Source organism: Mercenaria mercenaria, chromosome 13 (assembly GCF_021730395.1).
Source record: "Mercenaria mercenaria strain notata chromosome 13, MADL_Memer_1, whole genome shotgun sequence".
NCBI lineage: Eukaryota > Metazoa > Mollusca > Bivalvia > Venerida > Veneridae > Mercenaria > Mercenaria mercenaria.
In genome coordinates this window covers 42387642-42414556 of record NC_069373.1, presented here as the reverse complement: position 1 = coordinate 42414556, position 26915 = coordinate 42387642, and the positions used below count along the sequence as shown (strand labels likewise).

Below are 26915 nucleotides of genomic sequence, written 5' to 3'. Positions count from 1 at the left end.
TCTGACTCTGTCCTCCTTCATCCTCGGACTTGGAGACAGAGTCGTCAGAAGGTGCAGGGAATATATTACGACACTCATCCTCTCGGCTTTCACGTTCAGGGGCTGACGACTCAGGAGACTGTATCGGCATTGGTCTTTTACTGCTTTAACACTTTACACCCTATCTCTGTTTGGCTTCACTTTTCTTTGGAGTCATATTGATACTTGCCTATTGCTGTAGATTTTTTTTGTCTTGAGAGGTTGAAGAGACAAACGAGAATGAGAACTGGGCGAAACGTGATGGCTTTTAATAGTCATCGGGCCAGACCGTGATTGCAATTTATGTTCTGAACGTACTAGGGAGAGATTAGGACGTAACCAGAACGAGTTAAACTGTCTGTGAACGAGTTGGTCGAGTTAACAACTGGTTAGAACGTATTTCGACGTACTCTGAACGAAGTAGGACTAGTTACAAACTTCTTTAATCTGACTACAGACGGACTTGGACTGCCTACAAACGGTGTTCACATGAGGTGAACGGGCATTATTTCCGAACTGAACTTACTATAAACGTACTTCAGACGGGATAAAGACGCAATGGACGTATCGAGAACTGTTTAAGAACTAACTATGATCGCGTTATGGATATTTAATTTCAAGCGTTCTAGCCAGATCGCAGCCCGTTTTACAATATTTTAGGACGGGTTGGGACGTTTTGAGAACTAGTTTGGTGTAATGGGGGTTAGGTCCAATTACTCAGGTGAGCGATCCAGGGTCATCATAACCATCTTTTTTATTTATGTACAGTAATACTTTAATTTTACTGAATGCTTTATGAACAGACTGGTCAGAAATTGAACGTGCTTAGGCTTATCAATTAGAGCGTATAATATCTTACCTTCTCAATTTTAAGGATTTAGGGACATACATAAATCTAAAACCTATTTTATGGGAGTGCGATTGTTTCAATCCCTATAACATTAAATGGGATATCCTTTGTTTTATAAATTAGCACTTTTTTTTTATTTTTACAAAATTTCACAAATGCTTAAATGGTGGGTGAAGAAAATTCCTTATAAAATTAAAACGAGCTGTGTTTTTTCTTCTTTTGTTTGTCTTGGAAACTAATGTTCTTCAAGCTCGCAGAGTATGAAAACATTCTTAACAAAAAAAAATCGTTCCTACTTCCTTAAATGACGTATGGCAATGATATGCCAACATAATTATGGGCTATGCGTGCTTATTACATGTTAGAGTTGCATTGGAGATATTTTCTTATTTTAGCATAAATATTAATTTGATAAACATAATCTGCTGACTTAAAAAAAAAATATCGCATTATATTTTTGAAAAAAAATGACAAATGCATATATAGCCAAAATTAGAAATACAAGTTTGCAAAATTATATCCCCTTGCATATCTTGGTTGTGCAACCAAAGTAGATTGAAAATAAATGAATTCGGAAGCTACACACAGTTTTGGAAATTTCCTTTTCGGCTATCCCTTTATCTATCAAATACAAATGTAAAACTAGAAATAATACTGAAATCAGAAGAAACACTTAGCTTTTTCAATACGTTCATAGTAAAAGCGGTTAATTTCAAAATATGATAAAAACAATAAAATACATTTCTAATAGAGATCTAAATCCTTACATTAACATCTAATAGAGTAAGAAAATTGAAAAATGTCAAAAAGTGTTGCTTAAATGTGATTGACAACCTTTAAAATTTATATTTCGAGTTTTTGCTATTTTAATCATCGATAACTGTTTTCGACATCATCAAGTATAGCTGTAAGGATGAGAGGGAGATTAAATTAAACTTCTTTAAGGTGAAATGCACACGAGTTGAATGTTAGTTTAAAGCATAATCATATTTTATTGCATGTTTTCATTTCGACATATATACATAACATTCAAAATATTTAATCATATATTAAAATGCAAAAAAAAATGACGTCAGAGCGTCAAATATAACTGTTTGTTTTGAATAAGAAGTTCTCTTTAATCTAGTCTAATGTAAAACACGAGGATAAATATCCAACACGGAAAGCCACGTTCCAAAAACGCTACCTCCCCCAACCGCTACCCAGCACTCGGACGTGCACACGAGCAAAACATGTCAGAACCGAAACAAAATCAAGCTATAAACAGCTTTTTCTCATGAACTTGATGGATCATCACCAAACTTGGTCTGTAATATCCTTGTAAGATCCCCTCTCAGATTTGCTATAATGATTTTGATTGATTGATTTTAAGGGTTGCCACAGCTAAATAGAAAAAAAAATGACTTCTTGACTGCTTTATAGATTGCAAACACACAAAGAAAACACACTAGAATAAAACGAACAAACAAAGGAACCCAATGGAACACCGCCTGGACCAAGAGTTGGTCTTGAAAGATACCCATAAAGTTCAACAATACTAAATGCTATTCCCTATATGTTCTTTATAAAATTGATAATTTCCACAGAGCTGTCACATGTCGCTTGACCAATTTAAGCTACCAATCCTTAACTCTTTTTGAAGAATAGACTTCAACTTGATTTAAAATAATTAGATCCGTAGGACCATGTATCTTTTTTTGTTACTATAGGTTTTCATTATTGTAGAATTGAATCAAAATTAAGCTGATATGACCTAGTCAGAATGAGAATTACTGCAACAAATACAAAACTTTCTTACACATTTTTCATCCAAAATATCAAATGGAATTTCAACAAAACTGGCTCTTCAGCAAACAACTAAAGTGAAAAATATGTCCTATAATATAATATGTCTGTCAGTACACAACTAGACCTGATAGTCCTACGCGTTTGCTCCTTTACCTCCTTTGGGCATAAAATCTCTCAACTGTCAAGTTTTATTCTTGTAATTTTATTTTCATCAGCGTTATACTCTCTGTCTCTGTCTGTCTTTAAGAAACACCCTCTCTATTTTAACTTTCAAAAAGAGGTTTGTGTCAGGTTAAAAAGTCCCTGTCTACTTCTAATGCGGTTTGCGAAAATTGAGATTTACGCACACACCTTCGAGCCAATTTAAGTTCAGTCTCTAGTGTCTTTTGAAAGTATTATTCTGTTTATATAACTTGTGAACTAAACAGAAATATGCCATTACACAATAGCCTAAAAGGAACTAGCCAACACATTTTCGGCGAACTTTTTCTCTCTCAAAAATCCATAAAAAGTGAGTAATCTGAAAGTGAATAGAGGCATAAACCTAATGACAAGATTTTTGCAAGATATTCTAATAAATTACAAACAAAAATACTGTGCAGAAAGTAGTGCTTTTAAAATTATGCAGAAACTGTTTATTCTGCTTGCACTTTAGCAATAGCTAACTTTTATTTTCATCCACTTCAGTTTCATATATACATCCTATGCCAAATATGGTGGAAATGAACACGTTGAAAAACTTCACCCAAACTGTTGGCGAATAGATTTAACTGGTAATATAATTTATTGAGATAATGTTTTCAGGGATACAAAAAAGAGTATCTAGATTAACTGAAACTGAAACTGAATTTGATTAAACGCCTATTTCTATACAACGACATATTCATACCTTCTGATATCGCATTTAAAACAACTATCTAAAATAAAAGATAAAACAATGTCATGAAGTCTCTGAAATACAGTGTCTTAAGATTGTTTTTGAATGCATCAAGTGATTTACTTTTGCGTAGTTCTAATGGCAGATCATTCCACAATTTGGGGCCAAAAGTACAGAAACTTCTACCATTAAATGTTTTGCACTTGTTGTATGGAACAACATAACGACATTCAGAATTTTCTGACGATCTCAAACCTTGCCTACTAGGAACATACTCTATAAACAATTCTGATAAATACATAGGTGCTCTGCCAAAGTATACAAGAAGGAAAGTATCTAAAATTCACTCCTTGCTTTCACCGGCAACCAATGTAAATCATACAATATTTGTTTGGAACTGTCAAATTTCCTCCTGTTAAGGACAAGTTTTGCGCACATGTTTTGAATTCGTTGCATCTTACACACCATCATACAGTATGACATTGTAGTCATCAAGATGTGAAACAACTAGAGACAAAACTAAAATTTCAGTAGCTGCTTTTGTTAAATATTTTCGGATGTTCTTAATTCGTAGGTAATTCAACATGACTATACGACATTTGCGATTTACATGATCTTTCAAGTTCAAGGTTCCGTCAAAGAAATGCACCAAGATATCTAATTGTGCTTTCACGTTTGATATCATCACCAGCAATGTTAATCGAACTTGTAAAACATTTGTTCAATTGAGGCCTGCTACCAAATATAATAAATTCAGTTTTTGAAGTGTTCATTTTCAGTTTGTTTCTATTCATCCAGTCATTGATTATAAATGTGCACCGTTCGAGATATCCGATTGCTTGTGATTCTACGGAATCAGACGATAGCTTTTATTTGCTATATGATCATCAGCAAAACGGTAGACTGATATGGATTTAGGAATGACATAATAAAGAGTCCTGCATAGGTGAGATATAGCCATGGACCAAAGCAACTGCCTTGGAGCACACTGTATTCAAGATGGCGGTCTGACGAATATGCATTGTTGATATTAATCTTACAAGTATGAGGCCTTAAGTAGGAGTCTACCCATTGAGGAGCTGTTTCACAGACACCATACTGTGCTTTTAGGGCATCTAGCAGAATGTCGTGGTCGGCAGTGTCCATTGCCGCACTTAAGTCAATTGCAATAAGGGCCGTGACTTCCCGTTTCTCCATACCACTTAGATCATTAACCAACCGAATCAGCGCCGATTCACAGGAGTGTTATTTCCTATATGCAGACTGGTTCTCAGGCAAAATACTGTTTTGATTTACATGTTTGTTTAATCTGTAAAGAACAGCTTTCTCAATAAGTTTTGACAGAAATGATAAATTACTGATGGTGCCACGACAGTCATATAGCTAGGAAGCTATTATTATTATAGTTTTGATATTCCAAGAAATGTGTGCTCTTTCTGAAACGTTTTTCGTAGTAAATCATTTTTTATAGATATGCTTTTTACTTCCCGAAATTGTTTCATCGCAATGTTTCACCATAACGCTCGAAACTGACAAGAGACAGGTAGGCCGTTATTACGGTAATATTTTAAACTTTCCAGGAATGTTTAACAAATAATCAAGGACTTCGAGTGGTTTGTCGTCTAATTTACCACGGTTCATCGTTCAGATGCATAGGAATTGAACCATGAGGGCGTTTGTGTTTTCTTTCTGATATGCTCATTGACATATTGTAATAAATATTATACTGGACTTCATTTACCCGAAGAGTAATGTATCGGACGTCATGCGCCAATTTGACGTCATAATTGACGTCATAATGCTCTCATACCGGTCCGCGCGTCAACCGTTGTTTTTCGCAGAATATACAGAGCTTGATTTCTTTCTTTGTTTAACTGGAAATCAAATCAAGCCATGTTAGAATGTGTATTTTTGTAAACACGTTATCGCAATACATTATAGTTTCAAGATATGTTTTTTTCTTCTTTTTATTTCCAGAAGACTTTAGGTATTGAGATAAACTTTTCAGAAAAGTTCGAAATACCAAAATAATTTTTTAAGTATTGATGTAGCCTCCTGACTAATAAATAGCAGCTGTCGGGACAGGATATGAATTATCGGAATAATTTTTAAGATGAATAGTTAATGAAAACATTAATATTGTAAAAAAAATATATGTGTTACGGTTTTATTTAAGGAATAGATGGATATTTGACGTATTAAAATTTGAACATCACCAAATCATAGAAAGAAAGAATTGTTTTACATGAAAACTGAACAGCTTATAGAATAGGTAGATTATTCCAGAAACCGATTGTCAATTAACTGATTTATGCTTGAATTCCCGAAAAGGGACCACATCTGGACAGTGTAGCGCGTTTACAATCTCGCCATTTTTCAAAGAGATGTTGCAAATCTTAGTTTTGATGCATTTGCAACAACGTGCGAGTGCTGAAATGTCGTTTCCAGGAATCGTTTCCAGGAATTTTGAGATTTTTTTTTTTTTTCATTTTTTTTTTCATTGCTTTGCCAATGGAATTGTTTTTCAAAGGGGGACAACTTTTTGAGAATATTTTAAATACGAGACAGTACGGGACAAAACCGGAAAACATATATTGAATAACTACAATGTCGGTAAAGATGTTCGTTTACAAACTATTGTTAGAACTTAGTTTTACGGTTTGTTATTCTCCTTTTATAGATTAATCATGTCTGTTTCGTGAAAGTCATTATGTACATCTGCTTACAACAGTTGTTTCCCTTAGATACGATTGTAAATGACAATCCGTCAAAATACGTTTGGCGGCCCAATAGAAAAAAAAATAAGGAAATCAAGGAAAAACTTACATATCTTTTAATTTTAGGACTGTCACTTTTCTATTTGTCCGTAATATTCAATATTTCACAGTTTGTCATTCACAAATTAACATAATGACTTTCGTGAAACAGACATGATTATTCCATAAAAAAAGATATAATGAACCGTAAATTGAACATCTAACAATTATTGGTAAACGAACAACGTGTCTAGCAACAATCCAATACATTTTTAAACGTATTATCCCGATCTGTCCTGAACATCAAATATTTTCAAAAAGCTGTCCCCCTTTGAAAAAGAATTCCATTTGTAAAGAAATAAAATAAACAATTTTCAATATGTCTGAAAACGATGCTTAACCAAGTTTTTTTGAAATTTCAGCACTTGTACGTTGTTGCAAATGCATCAAAACAAAGATTTGCAACATTTCTTTGAAAATGGTGAGATTTTAAAGGCGCTACACTGTCCAGAAGGTTGACCCCTAAATGTGGTCCCTTTTTGGGAATTCAAGAATCCATCAGTTAATTGACCATTATTGTTTAGATCATTGTACTTATTTTATATGCTGTGCAATTTTCATGTAAAACTACTCCTTCTTTCTGTGATTTTGGTGATGTTCAAATTTCAAAACGGCAAATATCCATCGAATCCTTAAGTACGAATTAAACCAACCCCTCTATTGCACAGCTAACGAGATGACTTTGTGATACATACATCTAAAATAAATTTGTATCATGTTTCTTCTTAATCTCCAATTCATCTAAACAACTTACGTGTTAATGTCGAAATTTGCTAACAAGTAAATCATGACAAAAGCAAAACAAATTTTAAAATACCTTGTGCGCATGAGCATGACTGCGTCACGTTCAGTTTGTATAGTTAAGTAAAGGCTTATAAGATACAGAATATGTGCTTACGATTATATTTATTAAAATATTTGACTCTTCATCACTTGTTGAATTATGTTACTCGTTCAAAATTCAATTCGGGAATACAGAGTAGAGGTGAGTGAGACACATAACACGTTGACTTTACCGTCGCTCCGACACAATTATAGATCATATAGCGACTTTCAAGCTATTATTTGACTCTTCATCACTTGTTGAATTATGTTACTCGTTCAAAATTCAGTTCGGGAATACAGAGTAGAGGTGAGTGAGACACATAACACGTTGACTTTACCGTCGCTCCGACACAATTATAGATCATATAGCGACTTTCAAGCTATTTATTTTTAGATCGTCTTTTAGAGATAAGAGTTACTTTATTGAATTTATAACGAACACATGTTTTATCCGATTGGTCTGGACCCTGTATTCCTAAAATGTCTAGATTTACACGATTCGGTGGTTAGAAGTATTTTCTTTTCTAGGCATTTTGTTTTGTTTTGTTTTTTTATAACATAGCTTGCACAGGAAAAAAAGTTACAGGAATATCAAAAATATAAAATACACGTTAAATGAGGACTATTCTGAATTTCATATTGAACAGAAGCGGAACCCTATAACCCTATAACTTCAACTAAGGCGCATTTTCACCTTAAGTTATAACGTACTGCACCTATTTTGTGCCGCTTTAGATCAACATTATAAAGAAAATATAAGCGTGGGTCCCCGAAGTTTGTTTTCTACAGCGATGTTCACAAAATTGTTTGTATATAGGCATTCGTGCATTTCCATCTTTTATCAGACGGACATTCTAAACTGCCTTTCTTAAAGTTATTTACTTTTAAGAGCGCATTGATCTAAAGTTGTAAGGTATCATTAATTTCAATTCTACTGTGGCCATATCATTTAATACAGATGTACAAAATTTAGATAAATTAAAGAGAATTCCTATAGCTTTTTTCCTTTCATAGAATTTTTTCAAATTCACATATATGATAGGAAAATTTGTGCTGAAAACAATGAACAAATAAAAACAATAGGTCACCAGGCTTGTTTTTGTGAAAAATTGTTTTGAACACACCCACTGTTGCTGAAACTGCCAGCGATTTTTTAACATTTTCATAATTTTCTGCTTTTTTATAAATACCAACCAAAATATACATCAAGACAGCACAATAAGGTTTATTCTTTTTACATATTTTATCATATACTTATTTGATATCATAGTCATATTTGTAATACTAGATCCTTACAATAATGGGTACAAACGGAAAAAAATCTTGTTTCATATTCACTTTTGTGAACCATGAGGAAGAATTGACCTCATGACCGATATTGCAAAAAATCGATATCAGGGGAGACAACAGCTATATTGTATTGCAGGTGACCGGTATTGCGATGTCGATATCTATTGCCTCCGGGTATTGTCACCTGGATGTTTATTTCAATATCAAGTGTAATAAAAGAGAGGGTTTTTCATAAGATAATTAAACAAGCTTAATTGAAATGTCACTGGAGTTACAAACTATGGAAAAGGGATTTTTCATTAGAAATAAAACAAGTCATTTTTATCAAAAGAATGTTTAATATGTAATTTTCTGAACCATAGCATTTTTAACATGTTATTTTATAATAATTAAATTAATTTTTATATCAATATAACACATCTATCAGCAATAAAAACCATATTTTCATATAAAATCATATTTTCATATAAAAATCATATTTTCATACATATTCTTATATAAGAAGAATGTATATTTTAACATGTTTTCGAAAAACAATGTAACAAATCGGGTGAACATTGCTATCTGTAAACCATTTAGATTCGAGTTCAGGGGCGTAGTTGGCATTTTATAAATTGCAGGCCCGATGCGCCGAAGAAGCGACTTTGGTAGTGGGGTATTGGGGTATCCTCCCCACGAAAATTTGGAAAAAAACTAAGAGTGTCTATATATATATATATGGTGCATTCTGAGCCATTCTGGCGGAATAATACCAATGCTAAGCGGGGCAGTTTAATTCAATAAAAACACACACAAAAACAGTCAAAGTTCAGTTTATGACTAAGTTATCATAACTAAGTATAACTGACCCAACATCAGTATTATCAGTTCCATATCAGTCACACTGTGAGTGATATAGGTTTTCTATTTCTTTTATTAGCATTCAGCAAAACAAAATAAACAGAATTTGATTGTTTTGACTGGATATGGAATATATCACATTGACAGTTGATGCAGTTAAATATTTTCATGAGCAGGTAGCGCGAGTTATTGTATCAGTTCTCGATGTGATATTCCATATCCATTCACAACAAACAAATTCTGTTTATTTTTTGCTGAATGCTAATAAAAGAAATAGCAAACCTATATCACTCACAGTGTGACTGATAAAAAATATGTTCCTGTATTTTGTTGATGGATAAAATGATGCGAATAATTAAATCACTCGTGCTACGCACTCCTGATTTAATTACTAAGCATCCGAAGTTCTGATTATATTTATTCACCGATAAAATGTAGTAAATCATTATTTATTAAACAGACACATTTCAATAATTATTCAACTGAAAAATAAGCTGTATACGCACTTCAAGATATGCATTTTGTACTATGAAACAGATTTTACAGCACGGTCTAGACTTCTTTAATCAAAAACAATACTTTCAAACTTTAATAAACTTGAAACAGTTTTTGTTTTCAATATGCATTAGATTCACGGATTATTGAGAGGCACCGAGATGTAGGGGTAGAATTAAATCAGGGTTTTTTCCCCTTCATAATAGGGGCCGCTGATAGGCCCCTTCCCCTCAGTAAATTTCTTTTAAATCATGCAGTTTTCCACAAAAATTGACTTTACATCAGTTTTTATTCTCTTTGCTCAAATACCTAGCTATTCCCCACCCCACCCACACCCTCAAATAACAGGCCTTGGCCCTTCCCTCTTGGTAAAAAACCTGTAAGTACCGTCGACTCCTACCGGGTCGCGGGTTCGAATCCCGTCCGCGAAATTTGAATGACATTCGCAACCCCTTTTTTCGGCGCAAGTACTGTCTATTTGCCAACATTAATAAATTGTGGGGCGATAATTGGCGGGGCGGTGGTATACGAGCGAGAGAATAATTAAAACTACTGGTATCGGTTTTATCTTTTAATCATGGAAATTACTAATAAATACGCTCTAATTACGTGTTCAATATTGGACAGTACGGGAGCGTACCTGGATGGTTTTGAACTGTACGCTAGATATGAGCAGCATAGTTACGAACGAAGCAGCGATGCTGCGAGTATGATGTAGGTGAGGGAGGGGGTCTCAGTCTCCCAGAAAATTGAGATTTAGTGAATGTTTTAGGCAAGAGAAGCGTTCTCTTGCTATATTCCAGCGTTAATCTATTTTGTTTGTCACATTTGTACTACATATTACGGAGGTAATCATTTAAAATCAAAGATTAGCACACCGCTCATGCATAATGGCAGGGATCGTGACATTGTCTAAAAGCAAAAACTGCAACTCGAGCAGCCCAGGATATTTTGAGGAATACAACCATTTTTCGTATACTTTATTTACAATGAAGAGTTCTAATTAACTTGACCATGAAATTGTGTATCGCTCTAGCACGGCTGAGACTTAGAACGTTGAAGAATCAGAGTTCTGTGAATTGCTCTACACAATTTACTCCCTGTTTTCGTACATTAGACATCAATAGTAACAGTAGATATATGGTTATGTTTCAAAATATTTGTGTCACTGAAACACTGTGTCATTCTATGATATATTTTATTGTACAAATGCCAAGACCCGCTCACGCCAAAGGGGCCTAACACTATGGCAGTTTGGGTAACTGCATCTAACTGCTACACACGTGAAAACATCGAATATCCGAACTGTGTGCAAAGCTGTCACTATGATTATTTATTTATTTATTTATTATTCATTTAATATCCTCCACAACGTCAAGATTACATAGCCAATGAATGGAACGTTACCTAGCACATTAAAGGTATACTTGTTTTTTTTGGTTTTATCATAATTGAAATCTTCGTCATTAATTAATGCATTGCGTCTTCATCCGCATTTTGGTAAGTTTTTGATACCTCGCACTTTAAAGGTATACTAGTTTGTTTTTTTTTACTTTTGTTGTAATCGTATTTGAAATCTTCGTCGGTGTTTAATTTAATGCATTGCGTCTGCATCAACATTTTGGCAAGTTTTTGATTAATGTATCTATGCACACATTGCAAACGTTTAAAGTTTTCTCACGGGAAACTTAACATTTTTTAGTCATTAAACATCTAATTTTGGCAAAATGCAAATTTAAACTGCGCAAATTGCTAAAAGTACTTCTGTATTCAGATCTGGATATAGATTGATAGATGTTATTGCAACCATTAATCACGTAAGCAGTCACGTTTTTCTTACTCGAGATAACGGAAGACTATCAGTTTTATTCTCCCACTGCTCTGTTTTATTGCATCTTATTGATACTTGAATAGCAGTCAGGCGGGTGATCCTTTGTGCAAACAGATTCCGACATGCCCAAATTGAGTATACCGAGGTTCAATGGGCAAAGTAATATGTAGGTATGTTTGTAGAAACGAGCGCTCGGTAGTTGCCGTAGAAACTTGCATGCACAACAGAATCTCGCTTTTGACTGAGTATCGCAACTAGGGGTTTGTGGCAAAATGTTTCGCCTGAAGTGGTGGTCTAAATCTAAAACATCCAAACATCCAGTTAATATACATGTACCGGTATGCTGAGATTTAGTGTCAATTAAATATAAATCATTTGCTAAACTTTTTGTAATAGCAGCAAATATTTATACTGTGTTTAGCTATACATGCATTACGTCTTATTTTAAACCTAGGGCATATAGTACTGTTAATACAGATAAACCTGTTACTTTATGTTTACCTCAACTATATGTAGTAACTGTTCATATTTTCAAATATGAAAGTCTTTAGCTTGTATCCGCTTGTATCTTTGTATGTTCGAAACCTCGCACGAGGTGTCTATTTTTTCATTATTCATTGTTAGGAAACCATCAGGTTGGCTTTCTGAACAATTTATGGCTTTATCCAGGTATCAGTTCATACTACAGGTTGGCTTTCTGAACAATTTATGGCTTTATCCAGGTATCAGTTCATACTACAGGTTGGCTTTCTGAACAATTTATGGCTTTATCCAGGTATCAGTTCATGGCCTAAAGTTATGTCCGAAGGAGACATCCGGGGTCTGCCTCCCAACATTAAACACTGTTAAAAGCTGGACAGTTCTTTTGAGACATAAACACGTACTTGTAAAAATTACAGTTGATGATTTTATACTAAAACCTCTGAAACTGTTTAGGGTTTACCTACATAATTGTTTTCTATGGCATTAAAACACTTGCTTTACTTTCATTTTTTGCTTGTTTCTACTTAAGTTTGTCACTTAGGCAGACAGAATTTTTAGTTCTTGTGAGACATATCTATGCGATTCACAATATATGTTCGATATCAAATGATATGTCCGTACTCCCTATATAAGGTTTGTTCACTTTTACGCTATAGATCACAATAATCCAGATGCCACTGATCATATGAACTGCAAACTGCAAAGAAGATAAGTATGATATACAGAAATGAAGCAGTATCGGTATGCCCAGCTTTGTAAGCAATGTGTAATTTAGAAAGAAGAAAAATACACATTTATCGTTCGAAGGTGTTGCCACCGGCCGTTCCTGTACGGTTCCCACTGTGTTCCTTTATATGTTCGTTATGTTCTCGCTGACAGTTTGTGTCGAATTTGAATTGTACGCACAGGCGTATAGGCATATGCCCAGATACGCGCCTGATAGTGACTGATTCATTACCTCCTACAGCCTAACCCCTCTGACCCTTCGATTTTTATTGCATATTTGGCATTTTTATTTTTTCACTTTCTCGGATAATCTGCAGGCCCGGGCCTGCAGTGCCTTATAGAAGCTACGCCACTGGAGTTAAAGGCAAATATCGATGAAGTCTTTTTTTTTTTCATTTTCAACCAAATCTGAATTGTAAATGACCCTTAATCTCTAGGAAAAAGGAGGTTCGTACCCCTAGACACTTCCTTTTATATTTATATAGCACTAGCATTGATATTTTTACGGCGTCTCCCATTTATAAAATACGCTGTCGTTGAAAAATAAAATCTGACATATATATTTAAGAAATATGATCTGATTTTACATTTGTTTTAAATAACGCTGTCTTTAAGTATAATATATGTAAAAGACCTAAGTACCACCCCCCCCCCCGCCCCCGCACCCCCAAATAAAAAATCGAACTATGTTTTATACGGTTTTATAACTTTTACGGCCATAACACATTCTTGTCAAGTCACAAAAAACAAATAAACTTGACGAATATTATTTTAGAATTGACATTTTAAAATTGTCTGATTGACATGTATTATACCTGCTGCCACTACCACATCCATTCTTATGTCACAAAAATACATACGTAAGTTTTTTTTTTTTTTGTTTTTTTTTAACAGCTGTTTACAATTTATAATTACACAGGTGTAGGTTTTGAATTTTTTATTCTGAAATGGTTGAACATCATACGTATATCAATTCAGTAATCCTTAACATATTGGCAAAATAGGAAGTTTAATGAATTGAATGTATGTTTGTAAAATAAAAAAAAAAAAGATAGTGGCAATTAGGGTGGTACAGGTATTTTGCCGTATTCAAGCAGACATTACTCATTTTAATATAACTACACATATTCCACCAATATAATTATGAAAACTGTTTGCAAAATAAAAAATATGCGAAAGATTAAAATCGCATGATAATTATACCTTGTAATTACAAAAAGAAAATACCCGTAATTCAAAACGCAACTATAGCCTTATCAGTGTTATAAACGTCTGTGTTGTTTTAACGTTCCTTATTTAGAGGTAATTGGCAAGTTTTATTACAGGTCCAATAAAAAGGATTTATGCGTGATGCATACAACATTTTATTACTTCTATAAACTATCATTCAATAGGATTACAGTATAGAAATTGGTTTCATGTAAAATTATCTTGAATTGAACATGTACAATAAATTATGAAAGTAAGTTAATCACGACGACATTTATGATAACTGAAAAGATCATGAAACCAGGTAAAATTTTCACGAAAACAAAAATATATCATTAAGTTACTGAAGTAAAATTCAATTATGTTTTAAATGCAGATATTATTTACATTGCAAAAACATTCTTGTACACAAAAATACTCCGGACATATTTTCCACCTTTAATTTGATCAAGGCGGACCTTGAATTTATTTACTAAAATTTATTAAGTAAAATATATACAAAAAATTCTATATTTTACCTTTTTGTACTGTAACTGAGTAGAAAAATGCCGACAGTTTGCATTTGTGATCCAATGGCCAATAGAAAAGCTATCTCTTTTAATGTTTAATTGACATAATTGGCATAATTGACACTGATATTTAAATGTATATGAAATAAGGTGAGAATAACAACATAAGAAGAAATGCGCATCTCTTTCTATTTAAAACCGAAATATTAATTGCAATATTTAATTGCATTTCTTATATTGTTAATTTGTGATATTAACACAAAATGAATTACTCGCGAAGTAAATTACATTAAATGATTAAATCATTACTTTAACCTTTTGATCACAATACCGCATGTTCACGCGGCATAATAATATCGTCTGCTTATGACGCTACAACAACAACTTCAAGCTGAAGTTAATTTTTCTTCCAAATTAGTGGAAATAAACCGTCTGAGAACGAATCAAATTTTTATTTCACAAAAATGAAATAAATATCATTCAAAAGATAAATTCAATGAGAGTAGGAAATTTTTTGCACCTAAGCTTTCATATCAATGGTTTTATACCAAAAAATGCTTTGAAGAAACGCATGTATGAGATTTTTGCACATTTTATATGGAAAAAAGAAGGGAAAAAATGACGAAATGATGGCATTAAACTTCATGTGAAGAACGAATCAAAAATTAAGATAAAATTTAATTAAAAAAAAAACCTTGTGATGAATCAAATGTTGAACTTTGGTAATATTTTTGCACCTAAGGTTTCTTATTTTTAGTAATTTTGTTATTATGTAAAATGTGTACATGCCCTTCTTATTTCTATATAGAAAATCTGACCGCTATCGATTAGTGGCCGGAGGAATATTCTTCGGTATGTTTTATCAATGAAAAATACCCATAGTGAAGAATATTTTTTTAAATTTTGAAAAAACTGTTTCATAGAATTTTTTCCTGTTTTTCTTGTGTATACATAATTGTATTGTGAGCATAAAAATGGCTAAAAATGTATGGGTCACCAGGCTAAATTTTATGTTAAGACCGCTTGAAAAGAACACCTGTTCGGACGAAAATGGCGCGAACCTGACCAAATTGATTACATGTATATCTGCTAGAAGTTAAAAAAAAGTTTGAAACATTCTTAATTCTTTCTATAATTGAATACTAGATAATCTGAAAGGTGAGATTTTCTTATCAGTACTAAGTCAATTGTCTTACATTATATGAACAACACTATCTTTGTACTAAAATGCGATGTGAAAACACAACCACAAAAATGGCAAGCTACTTGTCAGGCATGATACTTGTCAATACAACATAAACCAGTATCAACATTTTATTACTGATAAAACTTATCACAAATGTTATTTATTCAAGATTCGTCATATTTAAGAATGTCTGTCACATATTTCAACAAATGTTGACTTCTCTTCAGTTTTCCATAGAAAGTGTCGGCTGCGCAGAAAGATGCGCATAAAAAACTATAGGAATTTAAGTGAATGATCTGAAAGAAAAATATTGACAGTCTTAACACTTTAATTTTACGTTTTTGCGTTTGTGAAATACAAAGATGATTTTACATGTCTTTTCGAGTTGAATATATTAAACGAATTGACTAGGTAATAAAACGTGCGGCCCGTGACAAACATTTTATCTTTTTTTTTCTATAGAAAACGATAGTTTTAGTTGACATATCTTATATATAAAAAAAAAAGCCTAGGCATCAATAATTCAATAATCAATAATTTCAATAAAGAGATAAGGCGTAATACACCTATAAACAGATTATTAGTAGATTATTTTATGATTTCAGAGGAAATGAATGACAGAAAGTCTACATGCTTTAGATGAACATATAATTCACTTATACAGCGGTTGGTATCTTATTGAAAATAGATATTCTTATTTTTCAAAAAAAATATGCTATTTATTAATGAGAAAAAGTGTTCAGTATATTTTCATAGATTAAAAAAGAATTATACTGATAACGAAAAAAATCATTAGTCGCTGACCGTGGTCGCTATGCGTACCCTTTACATACACAAATGACCACAAAACAAAATTAATGCATGGTAACAAGTTAAAATTTTAAGCATTTGTAGCAAATTCATCATTTTTCAAAATTATACAAACTTAGAATGTATTTGTTGGGTAGTTTTGAAATTATGACATTAGTCTACGTATTTTGTTAACAGCCCTCGTAGTATGGCGTTATCTGTCCACCAAACCTTGCATTAGTACCTCCTGTTGTAGGTTTAGCCAACCACAAAATAACTCTTAGACTATTGAATTCATTCCGTGATAACTGAAGTCTTATGTAAGTAGGTGGTCATTCGTTTGATATGAAAGCATGTATAAATAATCCAAAGTAGGTAAAGTGTGGATAGCCGTCCGTTTGTCCGTCTGCCAGTCCGTCCGTCAACATTTTCTCTTCCGGTCTCTGAAGCTATAGAAAATATCTAAACAAGTAACATAATGGCTTGGTTCCACTTAAGAACAATCTCAAGAGTTATGGTTACATAAAATACTTAAAACACCCTTTCTAGCATTTATTTACTATAATATTTCCGCTTAAGTCATTGCTATGAGACATGATGTGTGCTGTACTTTTCATAAACCTCTTATTCACATGTTAACTCAAAACATGCCCGCTACTATTTTGCATGGCTCCGTTTGTTTAATGCTTCTAAAGGATCTTGTTATATTTTGCATAACTATATTTTGCATAACTATCAGAACAGCAGTCTTTAAATTTCATTGTGGTGATCTTAAAAAGGTCCTCGTACTTGGACTGAATGTTTCAATTTTTTCTTGGTCCGCTATGTAATGAAGTCCTTTCAATTATAGCATTTTATTAAGAAAAGGTCCGCTTAAGCCGGTGTAGGGGGCGGGAGAGAGGTTGACTATGAACGTTCAAACCGATTATGCTATTGTATTATTTGTCAGCTTTCTATCCTCTAATTGACATGTTCAGAACCAAGTAACGACCAACAAGTATATATGGTTAGTATATATATTTGTTAGCTGGAAGATGCAGGAAAGTAGTTTTAATGAAACTCACGCGTTCGAAGAGGGAATGCAAGACGTGGGGAACGGTTGGAATGAAAAGGCAGCAGGACAGAGGTTGAATATTACACCTGTACAGGCTGCTTCAGAGGAAGTTGTGATAAGTGGCGTGTCGTGTAGACTACCACTGTCTGACAACATGGACGAGTTCAAAGCAAATCTCATGGGAGGAGTTGATATGGTGACAGAGGATGACTCTAGATGGAAAGCTGGTATGGTCTTTACCTTTCTAGAGTAAAAATTTATGAAGAATATATGAAGATACTGCATTGTAAATACTTCCTGTGGTGTGTATGGTAGCATTATAGTTTCAGTCTTACGTCTGCATTCTTTAAATCTCTGAGGTTTAGCTGTTTTCTTGATATTCGGGATGTTCGCCAAACTTGGTCAGGTATATCACTGCATGGTCTTTTCTCAGAGCTATAATGTACAACTCCTAAACGGCTTGGTGGATGTTCAAAAAACTTGGTCAGAACCCTTCTTGCGTGGACCTTTCTCAAACCATTCAGTTTCAAGGGACCACCAGCGCCTTAAATAGAAAACAAAATTCCATTGAAAGACTTATTGCAATTGTACCAAGCTTGGTCAAAACGTCACCATTTTGACATTTCTTAAGTTGTTTACATTATGTTACATAAGTGTCAATTTGCCTCAGGTAAGCAGGTGGTAAAATAACTTACTACATTGCTATGTAAGGGTACATTACTATAAAAAGTATAAACGTTAATGAAAATATCTTCTAATTGGAGGTTGGTTACTGATATAAATTTCACTCTGTCTGTAAAGATGCCTGTATGTAAAACCTTATTTATAATGTTGTGTTAAAAGTAAGTTTTGAATTCCTTACATGTAATTAATACTCAGGTCATAAAGGGGTTTTTGACCCATTGTTAAGACCATTGTTAGCTCATTTGTCTTTCCTTATCTTGGGTCATATCTATCATAGTTCCATATGAATAATTTTTCAGTCTAAATACGTACGTTACTTGTTTAATCATTGTCTCTCGAGAAAGGTTTGACTGTATTTATATACATATATGGATTTAAGGTTTATACGGCCTGCCAAAGAGGAGCGGAAAATTGAAAGATTTGTCAAAATTTGATGCATCATTTTTTGGCGTACATCCAAAGCAAGCTAACAGTATGGATCCACAGTTACGGATATTATTGGAGCTTACATACGAAGCTATTGTTGATGCAGGTAGATACATGTATATATAAGTAAACTTGAATATTAAATGAGTTTCAGATATGAATGAATGTTATGTTAAATTCAGATAATTATTCAATCTGTAGTCAAAAATGGAATTGAAGAGACCATGATATTGTTTTATATCGCATTGCTCAAGACAAGCTGTTTTTTCTTGTATATTCTTGTTGATAAACAACCATCCTGTTCAACGTTGGCCACTAAAACTATTGAAGGGGGAAAGATGGTTATGTGAACTAGAGAATTGGATGCACTAACATTTCATTTTATTCTTGTCAGGTGTAAATCCAGAGGATATCAAGGGCTCAAGGACAGGGGTGTTTATAGGTGCGAGTGCATCTGAGAGTCATGACGCCTGGTCTATGGAGATAGAGAATACGGTTGGATATGCCATGACAGGATGTACACGGTCAATGTTTGCTAATAGACTTTCATATTTCTTTGATTTTAAAGGTATGCTACTTAGATTTTTATAGTAACTTAGAATACTAAAGATATTACATGCAGGCCCGTAGCCAGAGGTAAAAAAATAGGGAGGCATTTGGTAGGGGGGCCGGGGGCGTGCTCCCCTTGATTTTCTTTTCGAGGGTGCCATTTCGTGCGTTTTTCTGCATTTCAAACATGTTTTTGTTACTTTTAAGATACCGATTTCGGAAAAAAATAAATGACGTTAAAAAGATTCGCGTACATTTTAATTAATATAGTTAATACAGATCTACAGAAAAATAAGAGTTTTGAAATAGCCAACGTATTTGCGATTATTGTCACTCTAAAACGCTAATTTAAATGCATATGGTCATGTTTGCTTGGTTCTTACATCTTCAGTTGAGTAATGTATATATGTTCATGTATAACTTTTTAGCATGCTGACGTGAAACGAAAATTTGAAAGAAGCAACACAGTTTTTGCATATACAAATACAATACAGAAATGTAATACAAAATTAATGTACTTAGTACATAATATATTTTGTCAATCTTCTTAAAATAATATTACATCTTTGAAATTCAGCACTTGGATAAATAGTGCGTATCACATGTCAGATCTAAAAGATCAAATGTTGTCATAAAGTTATACTTATAAGTTAATCGAAATCTAAATTGTCACCCATTTATATAAAAAAAGTATAAACGGGAAGATTCCATACTTACGAACAATCAATAAGTGTATCTGATATAAGTTCTTAACTTTTAAGTGACCATATATTTTTGAGAGAAATCTTACAACGATGTTTTGAAATGCCGTACGTAGATCTATAATCGTAACTGTTTAGAAATGATATGTTCAAAGGCGTGTTAAGAACAAAACCGCATGATTGCAAGACTTCATTCTGTTCTAATGTCAAAATGAATCAATTTAGAAAATATATCAACATTCAGTCAGATAAACGCCACGTTTTATTTAGGTATGCATAACATAAAACTTCTTTCGCAAGAACATGAACTAACTGACAGCGACAGTGTAAGCTGGAATATAAACTAACGGGCGCATAGGTTGTGCGAAAACTATGCTATATAGCATGGCCGTAGCGACTATTGGGGCGACCGAGGCACTTGCCTCGGTCATAAAAATGACACTCTGCCAAATATTCATGTTTTTTATTACTTGAACAGTACTGTTGTAGTATTTTAATTTTTCCATGTATAAGGAGTCATATTCGGGTTTGTCGTATACAGCTCCTCTCTTCCAAGGAGCTATATACGAAAACGTGTGTCGAATACAGCACCCCGGGAACTATATCCGAAGGGAGCTATATGGGGTGTGACAAATATGTCTTCAATTTTCATTTTCGAATAGGTATGTTATATGACAACAGCGTAAAACACGATACGTCGTTATAACTATGTGGTATTTGTGAGATATTTCAGTATCATACTTCAGTTGGTGGTCATGTGATATATTACTGAATGTATGTATTATAGAAATGTATATGCTGATGCTGCCCACATAAAGTGGGACTCATGCTTATTTGTAAATAAACTAAACTAAACTAAACTGCGCGCATTTCAGATATCTTAATGAAAATGGTCTCATATTATAGAGATAGTATCCAAATTTTAAATTATGAAAAGCAATTGAAAAATTCTTGTTTGTTGCTTATATATAACATGCAAGACCAAAAAATCTTGAATTGATCATTTTGAGCATGTTGTTTTAATGTTTTTTAATTTCCATGTAGCCGCTCCTGCAGATAGTCCTACCTATCAAGCTATTGATAATTATTGCGGGAATAACTTCTCTCAATGACGGAAAATTGTGAGATACATGCATATTGTATGATATCAGAAAATGGTGTAAGTCTAATAAAATAAATTCAGAGCCACTATTTAATCTGAAATTTAGATATGATGTTATTCGAACCATATCATATATAAAAATAAGAAAAACTATTCAATATTTACCATGAAAATTAACATTACATTGAAATTACTTTTCACTAAGCTGTGACATACAGATGTATGGATGAATGCAAGATAGGATTATTATCTGAGTCATTGAGTGTTGTGGTCTCTCAAGCAAGTTTGACTGTACTTAAAATTAAAACTCTAAGTATAGCACTGAAGGCTATGTCAGCTTGACATATTAAGATATCATTTCATGATTCAGACACGCAAGTATAGAAAAGAAATTTAAATTATCTTCAAATGATTTACCAAATATAATACTAAATCAAGTTTTGCAGTCATTAAGTTACACTTGCATCGTAATCTAAACACGCTAAATGAAACAATATATATACAATACTGTGGAAAAAATTATCTTAAAATGTATGAAGCGTAGTGAATGCCGCAAAGTAAGCTTTTATGCCTTTTTAGTTGTTTGGATCTCATTACTTAGTAATATGGACATGAGTTGAAGTGTCATTGAATTTGTGAAATAAAATAGGAATAAAAAGCACCTGATAACTCCGTTCGAATAATAGAACAGACAGCAGCCTCATACCATAAATGAAATGATTTAATGGAAGAGTAGAAAATTTAAACCTCTTTCGGTCAGCGGTGTGGAGTCTAATTACACGCTTATACACTTACCATTGCTACATTACATACAATGTATTGTTCAAGATTGTACGATACTACACTATGTCTACCTCTCACATGTACATGTAATTACAGTGTTAAAACCAAGATGTTGTAAAAGTTGCCAATCGTTAGTTAAGAAACTGATATAACTTTTGACCTAAAATTACATTAAAGCTCAATCTCGATTTTTTCAGCTAGAGCTGGGCTTAATTCTATCAAATATCGAAAGAAGCAATAAAACAGATCAGGCCAGGGTATGAGGCTAGTACTAATGTTTGCGCATATATTAGTAAACTGTTATTTTTGTAGATTTGTATTCAGAAGAAAATACAGGACCGTAGCAAGGTTGATATTTTTTGGTCTTAACACCACATACCTCCACCTCCTCCCCTTCATAAAAACTACAAATCATTTGCGCAAATTATTTAGATTTCATCTTTTTCGGTCTCCTACTTACGAGGACATGTTTGAAGAATTATCAGACCTCAACGTTTCAGTCGTTCAGTTAAGACGTTCCACTTTTAATGAAATTTATTAGCAAATGCAGTGATTTATAAAACACTTTTGTTGCATATGCATATCTGAAACATACGGTCAAAATAAATATTTTATATTTGCTTAATGCAGATTTTGGTACTCCTAGTCCTACAGCTTAGTAAATATTTCACAACTGTAATTCATTTAATAATTTCTACTGTAGACCTTTATTTCACTGTAAATGTTCATCTTCCTTAAATGTAGATAAATACCATACTGGTTAATACCAACAAAAGTTTTACCACTATTACAAGAAATGGATGTCAGGTTAACATGATTTGAAATCCTTTCATGATCGTTTCATGATTCAGACACGCAAGTAAAGAATTTTTAGTAAACTTCAAAAGATTTATAAGATATAATCTGAATCAAGTTACGCGTCAAAAAATGTCTACTGTCTGTGTCAAAATAACAGTATATGTTATCAGATACATTTGCGTCATAATCTAAACGCCCCTAAATGCAAAGAAAAGTATCTAATATACTATGAAAAAAAGGTGAAATTGCTTTCAAATGTAAATAGCAAAATGCATACCCACAAGGTAAGTTTTTTTCCCTTTTAGTTGCTTGGATCTCATTACTTGGTAATATGGGAATAAATTGCAGTGTCATTGCATTTGTAAAACAAAATAAGAGAAAAAAAGCTCATAATAACTGCGTTCGAATAATATAAACAGAAAGAAACCATAATACTGTAAATGTAAGGTAATTCAAAAATAGCAGGACGAAACAGTGTCTTATACCAATGAGAGACGTATTTAGCTACTTTTATTCCAAAGAGCTTGACAGAATAAGTTTCCAGTCAAATTTAGAATTTAAATGATCAATAGCAAAACTCTTTCGGTCAGATGTGTTGAACCTATTGATAACTTCTTGTTACACGTTTACCCTTACCATTGCTTCAAAATTATACTCGTGAGTATTTTATACGAATAAAACTTTATATATTTATCATACTAGAAAAATTATATTCGTGTAGTACACTTTAAGTCTTACAACTTTAAATATATCCATAGTGTCTGTCTAAAACAAATTATGTCAAACATTGTAGCTACTGGTTTAAACTTTGATCTTCCTTATTCAGTTTCAAATAAGCCCCAGTATTGTAGTATCAGCCGAAGTGTTGCCCGTAAGTATATCAAAACAATGTCTTAGTATTTTTTATTCGGCACAATAGAATAGTCAGTTTGCGAAGTTTCTTGATTGGCCGCTTAATGATTAATACCTGTAAGTGACCGCTAAGGCAAAATGTACTGTATACGTCTATCACAGTTCAACATAAATGTCCTTTATATGTGATAAAATAGGCCTGTTAAACCAATGAAATAGCTATTTCTAAACATTCACAAGGACTGCATTTTTCATTCGTGTAACATTCGGATCCCGAATTAATATTCGCATTCCCCCCATCGTCATTTCGTACTTGGGCACTTATAGCCGGAGCAATGATTTACGGAACTTCGGGATCGGGAGGTAGGGCACTAGAAAAGTTTACATAACTACGTTTTTCATAGCTACTTTAATGTCCTAATTTCCTATAAATATAATTTTTTTTCAAACCTAATTTATTTCAACGTATGTTAAGATTCAAAATAAATCGATGAATTGTTGGTGCCAAAAGCAAAATCATTTGAAACTTAATGATTTATCATATAGTTTATAAGTATTTAATTTTTATCAAAATATCATTGATGGAGGACGGCGCCGTTAATTTTCATTTATTTTGAAGAATATTAAGCGCGAAATTTTTGTCGAAGCAGACGATAGATAGAACATGTGGTATCGTGAGCAATTGATGAAACTCCATTTATGCTGTATTCATTAATTAATATGGAGTTGAATGTTCTTTTCAACCAGATGAAGTTTTATTTTAATTTCACGCCGCAAACTATTTGTTAAAACGCATTTTGCTCTTTCCTCTGTGGCGAGTTATACTGATATCCAGTCTTTGTAGCAACAGCCTTGTCATTGTATGAAAGAAGATTTTTTTTTTATAGTAAACTAATGTCCTTTTCAGCATGAGAGCAACATTAGAAGGAACTTTAATTTTAGGAAAAATTGTTTGAACATTTTTACATTTAATTTTTCTCGTATGAGACAAATCAGCAGCTCCATCAAGAAGAATATTATAGACATACACCTCACAAAAAGTAAGTCCTGTGTTGCATTCGAGACCTCCATCGCAAGAAAGACATTACAAACGAACCATAAATCGGTATGAGTACCCGGGGTAGATCGCGGAGTGAAAGGGTATTTTTTCTCTTTAATATAAAAACAGCTCAACAAAGTGTGTTTTTCATATCATATATCCTATTTTTGGGGGAGCCCCCACAAACCCTCCTATGGAGGAGGGTGGGACACAAACCTTCCAAATTAATGCCTGTCGGGGCTTTGCCTTTACCATTCAAATTTACCTAACAACCACGAACAAACGTACATACTCGTTTGCCTCGGTAAAATTTAGTCTCTCGCTACGGTCATGTATAGTGTAATTATTCGTGATATTAAGAAAATGGCGGAAAATAGTTTAACAAATTAAAACGAAATAATAGTGCCTCAGTTCGGTTATGCCTTTTAAGATGGTGACCCAAAACATATCCCTTTTTCTCATAATCTTGGCAGAAAAACAGGGAGGCACCGGCCTCCCTGTGCCTCAGTGTAACTACGGGCCTGACATGTTATATCAACTTTAAAATACAACTTGTAAATGAGTTTGAAAGTTCTAGGCCGAGTTATCCCCTCACCAAGATTTAAGGATACATGCTTTAATTTGTTCCTTCGTCTGCCATTTTATCCTTCGGTTTGTGTGTTGGGTCTCATTATAAAGGAAGTTCATGAAACTTGGGCGGGATTTTGATCTCATGAAGACGTCTTGCAGAACACACGTTCCAGTTGTGCTAGTCAAATGTAACGTAAATGTTTAGTCCTTTGACTTCATGTCCGGTCCATATCATCTAATGTATGAAACTTGAGCTGAATGTTAGCTTAACACAGAGCCTTTTATATCTCTCTAGTCAACATTTTCCGTAACCCTTGAATGGTACTGCGAAACACGGTTTGAATAATACTACGAAATAGGGTTTGAATGATGATGCCTTCAGGATGATATCCGACACAATCTTTGTTCTCAATGCGACAGTCAGATATAAAGGTCCAAACTGAAGGGCAAAAACCTTGGAGCCATTATTGCATGTCATGATCATGTCTTCTTGTCCCCTTAAAAGATATTTAAGAAAGTTTGGTTGAATATTCAATTCATAAATACGACGTGTAGAACTTGTTCCAATTGCATCCGACCCAGATCAGGGTAATTACTGAAGTGCATGAATTTTGTAGTGCATAATTTTAGTTATCTCAAATTATATTACAGCGAAAATGAAAACACATGTAAACCTTGCAAAGACATACTAGAGAAGGGATATCAATTCAAGAATTGTACCTATTGTAATTAAAGTTCATAAATGACGCCACGCTGAAATCTATATTGGAATATGGCTAGTTCCTCGCTTGGTAGATATGTCCTTATAAAAATATCAGAAACCTCTGAAATATGTATCAAACTTTCATATAGAAAATAAACACCACTTCGTAAAAGGTAGGTACCCGACTAAAAAAAAGGAAGAAATATGACTATTGAAATAAATATTTGCCAATTTATAACGACTTCACCATAAAAGCAGGTGAAAGCGAATATCATTTTGGAATTTGTGATAGATTAAGTTAATTGCTTCAGCCGACGTTATAAAGAAAAATGCCTGTTTATAAACGCACTTCTATGGATTTGAAATACGTTCCCTTATGAAGAGGAAGCATGCAGCTTCAATGTCAAAATCCGATCGTATTTTACAGGGGTTCGTAACATTGTAATTAGTCTGTTGACTATAGTACCGTCAATAAAACCACTGGCACCATACCGGAAGGAAAAGCCACTGTACATGTTATACTCTACCCCTAAATATACTATAAGAACCATTGTCATCAACGGGGAAAGGTACTTACCCATGTCAATTGCGCATTTCTCAACAAAAAAACGCGCAGTTCAGTAAATGGGTACTATGCATATTGAACAAGTGGTTATTTATCTTTTATTATTTAAGGGCCCAGTTACTCAATTGATACAGCATGCTCATCAAGTTTAATGGCCCTGGATCAGGCATTACATGGTATTCGTTGTGGACAGTGTGATGCAGCCATTGTGGGCGGAACTCAGCTTTGTTTAAATCCTGCTATTGCAATGCAATTTATGAAACTTGGTATGCTGTCACCTGAAGGAATGTGTAAATCGTTTGATACTGATGGTAAGAAGTGATGATTAGAACCATTATTCAGTGCATTAATGCCAAGTAAATGTTTATATATTTGGACCTTCATTATTCCTTGCCCATTTGTACAGAATACTCAGATATAAAAGCAATATTCAATAACTACGCACTTGAACACGACTACTCGCGAATTCTAATTCATATGTTGGCTTTAATCAGGTAAAATGTGCTCATATGTTCATATGCTCGACGTAGTAAAAACTTCCTTGATTATTTCTTTGA

The 26915-nt window shown here is 33.5% G+C and overlaps 1 protein-coding gene across 4 annotated transcripts in view; it reads left to right on the top strand.

The window, feature by feature from the left end:
- The first annotated feature begins 7188 nt into the window (after window positions 1-7188).
- The window catches only part of LOC123528595 (fatty acid synthase-like), a 49101-nt gene continuing 29374 nt past the window's right edge, over window positions 7189-26915 (top strand). The window contains exons 1-6 of one of the 4 annotated variants that reach the window (XM_053521628.1): window positions 7189-7334; window positions 16349-16409; window positions 17560-17813; window positions 18650-18802; window positions 19091-19264; window positions 26469-26669. In XM_053521628.1, the coding sequence (XP_053377603.1) occupies window positions 17567-17813; window positions 18650-18802; window positions 19091-19264; window positions 26469-26669 (775 nt within the window). In that variant the 5' untranslated portion in view covers window positions 7189-7334; window positions 16349-16409; window positions 17560-17566. Of the gene's footprint in view, window positions 7335-7373; window positions 7482-16348; window positions 16410-17559; window positions 17814-18649; window positions 18803-19090; window positions 19265-26468; window positions 26670-26915 lie in introns of those variants that run through there. The other 3 variants (XM_045308417.2, XM_053521629.1, XM_053521630.1) reach the window with 3 other exon arrangements.